The 12,552-nt window shown below is 33.7% G+C and overlaps 1 protein-coding gene across 1 annotated transcript; it reads left to right on the top strand.

The window, feature by feature from the left end:
• The first annotated feature begins 4,303 nt into the window (after positions 1-4,303).
• LOC106051651 (stress-70 protein, mitochondrial-like) lies at positions 4,304-12,375 on the top strand. Its single transcript, XM_013206852.2, has 17 exons — positions 4,304-4,457; positions 5,963-6,015; positions 6,131-6,400; positions 6,560-6,684; positions 6,788-6,861; positions 7,117-7,223; positions 7,339-7,501; positions 7,618-7,710; positions 7,888-8,097; positions 8,320-8,409; positions 8,517-8,654; positions 9,759-9,863; positions 9,952-10,069; positions 10,803-10,897; positions 11,059-11,151; positions 11,244-11,384; positions 11,823-12,375. The coding sequence occupies exons 1-17, from the start codon at positions 4,437-4,439 to the stop codon at positions 11,901-11,903; spliced, it is 1,977 nt and encodes a 658-aa protein (XP_013062306.2). The 5' UTR covers positions 4,304-4,436; the 3' UTR covers positions 11,904-12,375.
• The last annotated feature ends 177 nt before the right edge of the window (positions 12,376-12,552 follow it).

The following is a 12,552-nucleotide window of genomic DNA, read 5'->3' as shown; positions in this document are numbered from 1 at the left end:
CTGTAGGAAAGGGGTTTAAACCTAAAAACCCCAATAGGATTGGCTATTCTCAAATAATTTTAGTGTGTAATTTGCTTTTTTATATTGAAGAGGTATTTTTTAGCATCAAGCCCCTCTGAAGGGGGGTTTAAACTTAAAACCCCTTTTGGCAACGCTCATAGCATTATAGCATTTTGAGTGCGTAATTTGATTTTTTTGTTACACTGAAGATGTGTTTTTTAGCTTCAAACCCCACTGGCGGGGGGTTTAAACTCAAAACCCCTTTGGCTACGTTCATAGAATTTTGAGTGTGTAATTTTGCTTTTTTTTATATATTTAAGAGGGGGTTTATCGTAAATTTTGGAGGGGTGTTTAAAATCAAAATCTTCCTTAACTGTGCTCTTGGAATTCTGGGATTGTCGTTTGCATTTATTAAAATTTGTTTTATAGAAGAGGGGGATTTAACTGCAAAAACCCCTGGTATGGGGTTTTAAACTCAAAGCCCCCGGTAGGAGGTTTTAAAATCGAACCCCCCCTGGTAGGGGATTATAAACTCGAACCCCCCCTGGTAGGGGGTTTTAAACTCGACCACCCCTGGTAGGGTGTTTTAAACTCAAAACCTCCCGGGCAGGGGATTTTAAACTCAAAACCCTCTTTGTTGTGCTGGGGCAAGTGATGGTTTAGTATTAAAATCTCACCTAAAATAAACAAAATCAAAGCCAAAAACAGACGCTAAATTCAGATCCCCCCTCCCCGCAGGGGGGGATTTCATTTCGGGGGGGGGGTTGAACCCCCCCAAACCCACCCTGGCTACGCCCATGGCCCCCGCCGGCCCTATACAAACGGATTGCGCGGGGCCCAGTCTGGGTAGGAATAAGCATAATGTCAAAATTAAGATTTTTTTAAATTTGAAAATACATTCCTCTTTGCAATAAATATTTTTAAATGAAAGCTCACATTGCAATTTTTATTATCGGGCGTAGGATTGGCACCTCAAAATGACAATTTTGTCAGAAGGTTTTTATGAGTTTTCAGGATATTTCAAGGACTTTTTTGTATATTTTGCAATTTCATGAGATTTCCTGGAGGTACTGGAAAATAAGGGTGCCAAAAAAATTATAATGGTTAAATTTAATAATTTAAACCTACAATTAGCTCGGGGCCTTCGAAAGTGCGGGGCCCACTGCGAACGAATAGGTTGCATTGGCCTAAGGCCGGCCTTGCTTGACATTGTCTATTTTGTCTATTTATTTCAAAATCTCTCCAAGTCTTCCTTTTGTAATTTACTAAGTTCCATTAGATCACCACATTTCTTCATATAAATCTTCTTTTTCTTTTTGCTTAGAGAACGTAAATGCGATTAAAAAAACGGCGAGCAGTTTACTGTGATCAAGTTTTAGTGTGAAAATTATTTTTATTTTTATTTTTTTGTTAAATAGATCTAAAGAGAGGGAGAGATACATTTATTTTCGCGGGCAACCCTTAGAGCCCTCTTATAGTAGGGTAACATAAATAATAAATTTTATTCTACCTGTGGGGCGCATTTTGCTAACGGTGTTGCAAAATAGGGGGTTGTTGAATGTAGCCTATCTTTTTTCTAGGGACAAACAAAAAAAAAAAAGCAATTCTATTTGCAATATAGTTATAAGAGCCTATTGTTTAAAAATGAATATTGATCAATAAACTAAAATACGGCCGCGACCAACCCCGGACCGCAGAAAGCTAATAGGCCTATCCGGCCCGCCACATGTTTCGTAAAAATAATTTGCCCCACAATGTAAAAAAAAAAAAGTTTAAAATCATTGAATATATATATATAACATCGCATATTTGAATTCATCTATGATTTACTGCTTGTTGCTTGTTGCTTCATCATCCGACTTGAAGTTGAAACTTGCACAAGTGCAGTCAATAATGTTACGTTTGATGCTAAGAGAATTTGTGCGATGTTTGAATCTTCATATATCAGTGAGTAGCTTTCTTTTCAATAATGAAACTTAGAAAATTGTGTCAGAAGTAGAGTGACGGATGATAACCTCAGTTACAAAACAATATGGAGCGCCATTTTTTTCCTTTCAGTGTTTGGCCCCGTCCTTAAAAAAAGTTTGCCATCACTGGTCCTAGCTTATCTTATCTTCTTCTTTTCTTATAAAAAATACGGACGTTACTTCAAAAAAAGAAGATGACTACGTCCTACGCGTCATGCATGTTAACCAATGACTTAAATTCTGCCAAGTCACTGGTTTTCCTGGCTGGCTTATGCAACCCATTCCATGCTCTAATAGCACTAGGGAAAAAGGAGCATTTGTACAAATCTATCCTAGCATATGGAACTAGAAATGTGCCTTTATCTTTGTGCCTTTCTGAGTATTTTATTAGGTTTTGTATTTGAAGATTATGGTTCAGTGTTTTATGTATGGTTGCTACTTTACTTGTCCTAAAAGCTTTCTAAATTTAGTGATTGTACTAATTGCCCAGTATAGTTCCATGCTCTAATCAAATGTGAATATTCGTTTGTTATGAATCTCTCTGCTCTATTTTGTGTCTGTTCCAGTTTCTAAATGTTTTCTTTAGTTAAGGGGCCCCAAACAGAGTATATTTTATTATTGGCCTAATAGCCGGTCCCAAGCCCGGGTGAGAAAGGAGGAGGGTTTGGCGTGGAGCTAGTGACCCATAGGGTGTTAGGGCAATGGATTTGTAGAAGAGTTTACCAAATTTTCGAGCTCTGTTGGAATATAGTCAAATTTTTCTTTCTTCTTGTGTAAGTCTTTGCAAATGACATATTTCTGCAAACAACATATTTCTCTGTACAGCTGGCTGAGTCAACCTTGACTGGTAATGATGTATTTTTTTATTCAAATTATTATGACTCAAGAAATCCACGAAAAACTGCTCTTTGTGAAAACTTTTACTGTGAAGCTTAAGGAACTTTAATATTTAATGTTTTGAAGAACTACTTCATAAACCAACAAATCCCTATATGAAAACTAATCTCTATAGCAACGGATGGTGAGCTTACAAACCTTTAAAAACAAAAAGTTTCCAATGGGTTTATTGATTGTATGCTATACGGATTAACTGTTCTGTAATAGGTTTAAATTTGATTTTTGTTAATACATTTATTTTTTTAAATTAATTCAACTTAAAATGTAGTTTTAAATTACGTTTTCACTTCTCGTGTCACTGGTTAGAAATTATTTTAAACAAAATGTGTAATTTAAATTGATGAATTTTCAAAAATTCAATATAACTTAAGCAAGGGGTCTACGGAAAACCAGAAAACATGGCAAGGGGTCTACGAGACAAAAAGACAGAGAGTTTTGATGTTGAGAACCTCTCGAATATCTCTTCTAAAGCAAACTATAGTCACCAAATTATATGAGGGTAGCTAAAGGGGTTTTAAAGTAAAAAAAAACAACTCCACAGATTTTTTAGTTAATCCCCCCCCCCCCCCAAAAAAAAAAGGATTTTGACGATAAAACTTCCCTTTTCGATATAAAGTCTAAATCAAACTACAGTCACCTAACTCCAAGAGCGTATAGCCAAGAGAGGTTACAAATTTCTACCAGTGGCTGGGCTCCATTAATAAAGTACAGTGAATAGTCATCTACCGAAATTGAAAAAGACTAAATGTGGCTCAACAAAGATGGATTTTAGGAGTCAGTTATAGAGATTGGGTCTCAATCAAGGAAATCCTATGCCGAACTGGGAGCCGACCCCTTAGTAAAGTTGTGACGGAGTGTCGCATGAGGTTTGGGGGACATATTCTCAAACAAAATGAATTACGCATAATAAGAGTTGCGATGGCATGGAAGCCATTATGAGGAAAGCGCAAACAGTGACATCCTAGTACAACTTGGCGCCACATTTTCATGGAGGTCCTCAGAGCAGGTGGGAAGAGGCTTCTGGCATTGCCAATGACCCCTTTGCAGGCAATGGCGGGAGTCTACAAAGTTTTCCACTAACTCCATGAAGAACCTATTCTAGAGAACAATAAGCGACCTCCGATAGAATGAAGGGTCAGAATGTAATAAAGATTAATTACGTACACACACACATATATATTTTTTGCGGGGGGGGGGGGGATTTTTCCCCCGAAAAAAATCTTGGCTACGCCCATGTTACCATTAGTCGATATCGATCTAAATTGGAAGTTGAGTGTATGTTTTTGATAAAAGCACATTGTCACCTAACTTTCTTCCAATTCTATATACAATTCAAGTACACGTTGCTCTAAAATTATAAATCTAATTGATATATATAGTTTCCAAATGTGAGAACCGCTGATCGAGATCATATTAGAATATTCTTGATGCACCGGAAGTATTCTCTGATGCAAGCTCTGACTGACCTTGCGATTTGTACTGTTAAAGGTCTACACGTGCGGATAACAGGCTAGTCAGATCTCATTCGCTTTCGTGTTTAAGATCTAGATCTAGATCTATCAAGTATTTAAAATGACTTCAGTTTCAAAAAATGTAAGTAATTTATATTATTAATGATTAGATCCAATAGTAGATTAAATTATTTATCTAATCGACATGATAATCATAATGTAACTGTTACTGTGTTATAGTCTAGTTATGGTTAATGTTAGACTACACTACACTACACTACATACAGTACTACTAGACTAGACAAATCTAGATCTAGACTCTACAGTTACTGTACAGTCGTAGATTATGTAATTTCAAAATTTATTTAAAACTAAAACCTAAGGCAGGCTAATACTCACTTAAACTCACTAGATCTAATAAATTGATTTTGTTTCAACATTTCATTCAATTTCGTTTTAAGTCACTGTAACTGTAACTCAAACTGTCTTCACTGTGGCACTGTGGTCTACTGTGGAGTGTGGAAGACTCTCTTGTCTTCTTTTTGTTTCTTTTTTTTTTTTTTTAATAACTTCAAGTTCAAAATCAAACCATTCAATTTCATGTCCAGTATTACTATTAGTAATGAGTAACATTAAATAAAATCAAAAATGTTTATTAATGACATGAGTGACATGATCATGAATGATAAAGACTAAGAATCAGTCTAGAATGCCCTAACTCTTATTAAACTCTAACCCAAGGGCGATGGAAGTGTGCTGGGTAGACTATCATCTAATCATCTAGACAATCTAGATTTAGAGTAAACTCTAAAAAATGCATCTGGATACTTTTAGCTGGCAAGTCTATATATATATACTAATATATAGATCCATATTTTTATACACTGTGACACAGCTATGGACTTAACGCTTCATCCCAATATCTCTAGCATCTTCTGCAAGTTCTGCATATCCAGATTCACCTGTCTGTGCATCTTTAGCTCTTTCTGCAGCTTCCTACTTTCAATAAGACTTATTTTTTTATAACGGTTTCATTTCATTATTAAAACAAATTAAATATTGCCTTAATGTGTTTTTGACAATCATGCAGGGTACTGTGGGTGAGTGCTTACAGTATTTACGTTACATACAGTATGTATGCATGTTCTGACTTGTGCTAAAAATCAGTTTACAACACGACATAGAAACAGATCAACATTGTAACCTGAGAACCCCATGTAGTTGTGCACCAGCAAACTTTGTCAAGGAAAAAATCTTGTCATGTCAATGAAAGCAAAAGCGACATGACAGAGAAATGCAAACAAATGGACTTAGTGCGAAACTAATATCACAGCTCTACAATATATAAAAGATTTAGCAAACAAAAACATGTTTATGCAACCAGTGAATAAATCTGGGATGTCAGCAGCTGTTAAAGATATAAGATTTAGGTGCTATTTTAGAGCTAGAAACCAGTCTCCTAGCAATAATTTTAATCTCACCATTTTGATTTTTAATTGCAACATTTCTCCAATCTATGAATTTTCACTCTCTAGATCTGCTGAAGTAGCAAAATAAATAGAATCCTTATAGATTTTTATCATTAAGTGTTTTTGTTTAAACTTCTCTTACTTGTATTATAAGCAATTCTTTTTTTAACTTGTACAGGTTATCATTTTTAATGGTGCCTTTAGAAGATGTTGGTTTCAAAAGAGGTTTAAGTAAGTATTAACAGTAGATAATGTAATCACAATGTTTTTATTCATTAGAAAATAATTTAGCTGTACTAAGCAGTTAAAACATAATACTTTATTACAAATCTTTAATGCTTAATAGGTCAGATAAAGTGAAAGGACATGTAATTGGAATAGATTTGGGAACCACAAACAGCTGTGTGGCTGTGATGGAAGGTAAACAAGCAAAAGTCTTAGAGAATTCAGAAGGTTCCAGAACCACACCATCTGTAGTAGCATTCACTAAAGATGGAGAAAGACTTGTTGGGATGCCAGCTAAACGTCAAGCTGTGACCAACTCTCAAAACACATTGCATGCAACCAAGCGCCTGATTGGTCGTAGATTTGACGACCCTGAAGTGCAAAAGGATATGTAAGAAATTTTAAAAAAATATTTTGCTGCTAATCTGCATTAGCCAATGCTAGTTTAATGAAATGTTTTACAGTCATCTAAATAATATTTTTTACTTTATAATTCTATATTGAGTGCAGAAATAATTTTATGAAACATAAAAAAAAATATTTCCCATAGAAAAACAGTGCCCTACAAAATAGTAAAAGCTTCCAATGGGGATGCATGGGTGGAAGCTCAAGGAAAGTTATATTCACCTAGTCAGATTGGTGCATTTGTCTTGACCAAAATGAAAGAGACTGCTGGTAAGTTATCATTACACCTTAATAATAATAATAAGCATGAATTTTGTTTAGGAGAATGAGAAAAATGTGCAACATACTAATTGGGACCTGTATTTATTTCCAGAAAATTACTTAGGCACTAAAGTCAAGAATGCTGTTGTAACAGTTCCAGCATACTTTAATGATTCACAGAGACAGGTGCGCTTATGAGTTTTTAGTTGTTAAAAAAAAAGCTTGTTTGATCCTAGTTTTTCGTATTCAAGTTATTACATCATTCACTATAATCAAAAGTATGTATTTATTATATGGATTAATTTTTTTGTCTTGTTAGTTATATAAACTTTCTGCCTTATAATTTGTCAACATAATTGTGAATCTCACTATCATGTACTATTTTGTCATGTACTATTTCGACCTATATGTTAATCTTATGACTTTGTATTGTTAATCCAGGCCACCAAAGATGCTGGTCAAATAGCTGGGTTAAATGTTCTTCGAGTTATTAATGAGCCAACAGCTGCTGCACTTGCCTATGGAATGGACAAAACTGAAGATAAAATGTATGTAAAGAATGATTTTTTCTTTAAAAATGTATTTTCAGAATCAATGAAAAAAAAAAAAAAAAAATCTTACTTTGTGAAATGTTCACTCACCAATTTTTTTGTATTGCTTTAGAATTGCTGTTTATGACTTGGGTGGTGGAACTTTTGATATTTCCATATTGGAAATACAGAAAGGTGTCTTTGAAGTGAAGTCAACAAATGGAGATACTTTCCTGGGAGGTGAAGATTTTGATAATGCTTTGGTGAATTTCTTAACTACTGAGTTTAAGAAAGAGGTCAGTGCTATAAATTGTTCTCATTAGGAATATTTTTTAAATGTTTTTAATAAAACAATAATCTATAAAGTTGAATGTTATTTACTAAATAAAAGGTTGACCCTATCTATCAACAGCAAGGCATTGATATAACAAAAGATTCTATGGCAATGCAGAGGTTGAGAGAGGCATCAGAGAAAGCTAAATGTGAACTCTCATCTTCAATGCAGGTATTGGAAGGACTTTTGACAATATTTTTTTATTTTCAAGCAATGATGCTCAATTTTTCGTCATCACTATTATCTTAAAATGATGATACTTACACTCTGAGCTTAAAGGCAATGAATTTGTTTATCTTAGCACAGCTTAGGGATTTAGTTCTTCATAAGCTCTTGTTTCTTTTGCAGACAGAGATAAATCTTCCTTATTTAACAATGGATTCCTCTGGCCCTAAACACATGAATCTGAAATTAACACGCTCCAAATTTGAATCTATTGTGGAAAACCTAGTGAAGCGAACTATTGGTCCTTGCCAGAAAGCTCTGCAAGATGCTGATGTCAAGAAAACTGATATTGGTGAAGTTATCCTTGTTGGTGGCATGACACGTATGCCCAAGGTAAAAAATTAAATATGAAATCCTTTGCAAACTGGCAATGATGTTAATTTTTCGTCATCAGTATTACATATAATGTGACATGGTGATATTTTATCCTGAGCTCAGTTGCACATTCATTGATACATTTTGTTACTTTAGAATAAATTCTGCTCAATTTAACACATTAAATTTTATTTTGGTTGAATGATTGCTAGCAACAGAAAAAAATTGATTCTATTCTAGGTACAAACTACTGTTCAAGAATTATTTGGGCGTACACCTAGTAAATCAGTTAATCCAGATGAAGCTGTTGCTATAGGTGCAGCCATTCAGGTATGATATATGGATCAATACTTTACACCTGTATTGTGATGTTATTTAAAATGTACATAGCCAACTGTTACTGGAAGTTTTTGCATTACTGTACTTTTTTTTTCCAGGGAGGTGTGTTGGCTGGAGATGTTACTGATGTTTTACTTTTAGATGTGACTCCACTTTCTCTTGGCATTGAGACACTTGGTGGTGTTTTTACCAAACTGATTAATAGAAATACAACTATTCCAACAAAGAAAAGTCAGGTAACAATGTTTTGTCTAGAAACATATCCACATATTTATCTTAACATTTCATAGTGTTATTGTTAGTGATTGATTGGTTCCACTAAATGTTTGATATTAACTGATTCTTGATATATGTATATCTTTATTTTTAGAACAGAGAAAACTAGATATACTGATTGTTAATAACAGACCTGCCTACCAAAAAAAGTCCAAATGCGTAACACTTACGGTCAAAATGCGTATTTTGGCACCAGAATGCGTAACACTTACGCAATCCACTATTTTGTCATATATATATATATATATATATAATATTACATGTCATGATTAGATCTACAATCTAAATCTAGATCATTAGAGATGATATCTAGACTAGATCTGGAACTATGTCTGTATAATGAATATAATCTACTCTAGATCTAGGCTCAAGAGTGTTACCGATGCCGTGGATCCGCTACAAACGTAGACCGTAGGTCTATTCTATACTAAGACTAAGAATCTAGCCTAGATCTAGACTATATGGTAGTTATCGATCTAGATCTAGTCAATCTAAATTTTAAATCATACTAAAACTAATTTCTACTAATGAACTTACAAAAAAAAAAAAAAGTCACGTTGGTGTTTCAGCTAACTGACGGTACCAACCTGGTACCAACCCGCTACTCCCTCACTCTCGCGTTCTTCATTTCTAGACATCTAATGGCTATTTAGAACCAATCAACGTATAGATCTGGGCACATTGTGTTCACCCCACCTTTTCTGTTTCCCCTCTCTCCCCACAGGTGGGCTTAGCGTGACCTCCTTGAAGCTTGTAAGCTAGTCTAGAGAGGAAAAAAAAAAGGATACGAAATGCGTAACGCGACGGGTTAAAAGCGTATTTGCGTACTGGTGGTCATTTTTGGGAGATTTTGCGTAACGAATACGCATTTTGCGTAACGGTAGGCAGGTCTGTAATAATGATTAGGGAAAAAAAGCTAAACATTTTTTTGGAGACTGAAGTTTAGCACTATTTTTTTATTTTAAACTATTCCACCTTGTGACATGCCTTTTTTTTTGTACATTTAGCTCAGCTAAACCAAGCTTTTTTGTTTCTTTTCTTGTATTTTCCTTTCATTTGTGTAGGTCTTTTCTACGGCTGCAGATGGTCAAACTCAAGTTGAGATCAAAGTTCACCAGGGCGAAAGAGAAATGGCAGCTGATAACAAACTCTTGGGACAGTTCACATTGGTAAGTTTGGCTCTTGTAAAGACTAATGGGCACTTTTCTAATTCTGTTTTAAAAAGCAAATCATGCTGACAATTCTTTAACTTTCCAGGTTGGCATTCCACCTGCACCCAGAGGTGTTCCACAGATTGAGGTTACCTTTGATATCGATGCTAATGGTATCGTGAATGTGTCAGCCAGAGACAAGGGAACTGGAAAAGAACAACAAAGTACAGTTTTTCTTTATAACATGTTAATATTTTCTTTACCATCTTCCCTTTAGCTTCTATTCACTGGTTTTATAAAATCAACTTGAATCTTGAAAAGAAAAGAGGCTTTAAAAAAAAAAATAGAATCCTTTTTTTTCTTTTCTGAAACAAAAAATGTAGATGAGAACAATATATTCCATTTTATAAATGTACATGTTCAATAACTCCGGAACAGAACAATACCCCATGCCCTTGAAGAACTTGTTTCTCTGTATACACTTAGACATCAGCACATTTAATTGAAAACTATTTAAATGCTCTTTTTTTTTTTTTGTACCAAATTATACAAACTAAACTGCTGGTGACCTAGTGTACTTAGGAATAATTTAATGTCATACTGAAATAAACAGGATAGATATTCATGGACATTTCTGTAAGGTTTATTGTTGAGTGCGCATGATAAAATTAGAAAGCTTTTGATAATATATAGGAATAAACTCTAATAATGTCATCACAATTGTTAGGAACAATATATTAATCAGAAATAAATATCAACTGTCTCTTACAAGCCACAATCATGCTTCTCAAAAGCAAATCTTAGAGTGTTTGTCCAACTCCTAACTTCAGAGATGGCTAAAAGCCTTTCTTACTAATTAAATTCTTCCTTATTTCACCTTCAGCTAAGTACACCTGAGTTAACAGTGAATACTTAGCATTCTATAACATTACACACTATCTATTTGTATCTTTGCAGTTGTCATCCAGTCATCTGGAGGATTGTCAAAGGATGAAATAGAAAACATGGTTAGAAATGCTGAGCTCCATGCTGAAGAAGACAAGAAGAAAAAAGTAAGTTTCTAAAAGTTGAGTGGATAAGTCAAAGCTCTTCCTTACTTAATACAAGCTTCTATTGTAACCTATTTATACACACTCTTTTCAACCCAGCTATACACACTACTAGTGTACGATAACTATTTTTATACATAGAATATAATTTATTTTGACTTCAGGAAATGATAGAGGTACTGAATCAAGCTGATGGAATCATTCATGATACTGAAAGTAAAATGGAAGAATATAAAGACCAGCTACCTAAAGAAGAGGTAACTTTACAGATTTAAATTCTATTAATTTAATCCATACTTTCTTACAATTAATGATATATTGATTTCATTTCAAATGTTTGAATCTCCAGTGTGATAAACTGAAGCAGAAGATAGCCACTGTGAAAGAAATCATTGCCAACAAAGAGAGCAAAACACCAGAAGAAATCAAGAAAGAAACATCTGACTTGCAACAGGCTTCCCTGAAATTATTTGAAATGGCATACAAAAAGGTATATCAGTGTATGTTTGATCTCAGGAAATACCCATCTTGTAGAGGCAATAGTATTTTTAGCTTCTAAAATAATAAAGTATTAAATAGTTCAGCAAATGGGCAGTGATGCTTATTTTTCGTCATCAGCATTACATGAAATGTAAAGTGGTGATATTTGTTCCTGAGCTCAATTAAATCATTTTATTGATTTTGCTGCTATAGCATAATAAGCAATGCTTAGTGTTTTAGTTAATATAACATTATGAACTGTGACAAAATCAATTTAGGTTAAAAATAAATAAATAAAAGGGTTCGGGGGACATGAGTAGGATTTTTGTATATATTTATTTTTTAGTTTATTACTACAATTTGTTACATTCAAATTTTGTTTTTAATGTATGAAATAAAAGTTCATTACTCATGTTTCCATTACTTATGTTTCTGTGTACTTGTGTAGATGGCTGCAGACAGAGAAGGCTCAAGTGGTAGCTCCAATTCTAATACCAGCAGTGAGGACAAGAAAGAAGACAAAAATTAAAGTGAAGAAAGAAGACAAAAATTAAAGTGAGAAGAAGATTGGCTTTAAAACAAAGTGTAAACAAGAAGATTATTAACATTGTGGGTGTGATTAGAACAGTATGATCTGCATGTATGATATAGTAAATAGTTAAGTATGAATGTGTAGAGTGTTTTCATTGTTCAAGAACCAGATTTACATTAACAAAATGTATTATTTCCACTGTTTCATGTTTTCTGACCATACATCATGCATCATTCTTTTTTTTTTATCATATTTATTGTGTTTTTGTTTTTCTGATAATTGTATTGCTGAAAACTTTTGTACATTTTTTCACAAATAATGTTGAATTAAAATTAGATGTTAAATGTTAAGACTTTTTTTTTTTTAAATTAACCGTAGGCCTATCTATTTTTTTTTACTGGGCATTTTATGATTATAGCAGTTTGTCCAAATAATGTGATATAAAGAACAATAAACTGTAAAATATCAATGTTGTTTTATTTTCTTCCTTCTCAAGATACTTGCTCTACATTATATATTTATCCAAAGAGGATTTAAAAAACAAAATAACTTGCTTCAATTGGCTGCTGTAAAAACAAAAAGGCTTTTTTTTTTTTACTGAAAATTACATAACCATACTAACTTCATTCCAACTCAGGTGGCCTTT

Source organism: Biomphalaria glabrata, chromosome 1 (genome assembly GCF_947242115.1).
Source record: "Biomphalaria glabrata chromosome 1, xgBioGlab47.1, whole genome shotgun sequence".
NCBI lineage: Eukaryota > Metazoa > Mollusca > Gastropoda > Planorbidae > Biomphalaria > Biomphalaria glabrata.
The sequence above is the reverse complement of the archived record's forward strand: the minus strand, read 5'-3'. Positions and strand labels throughout refer to the sequence as shown.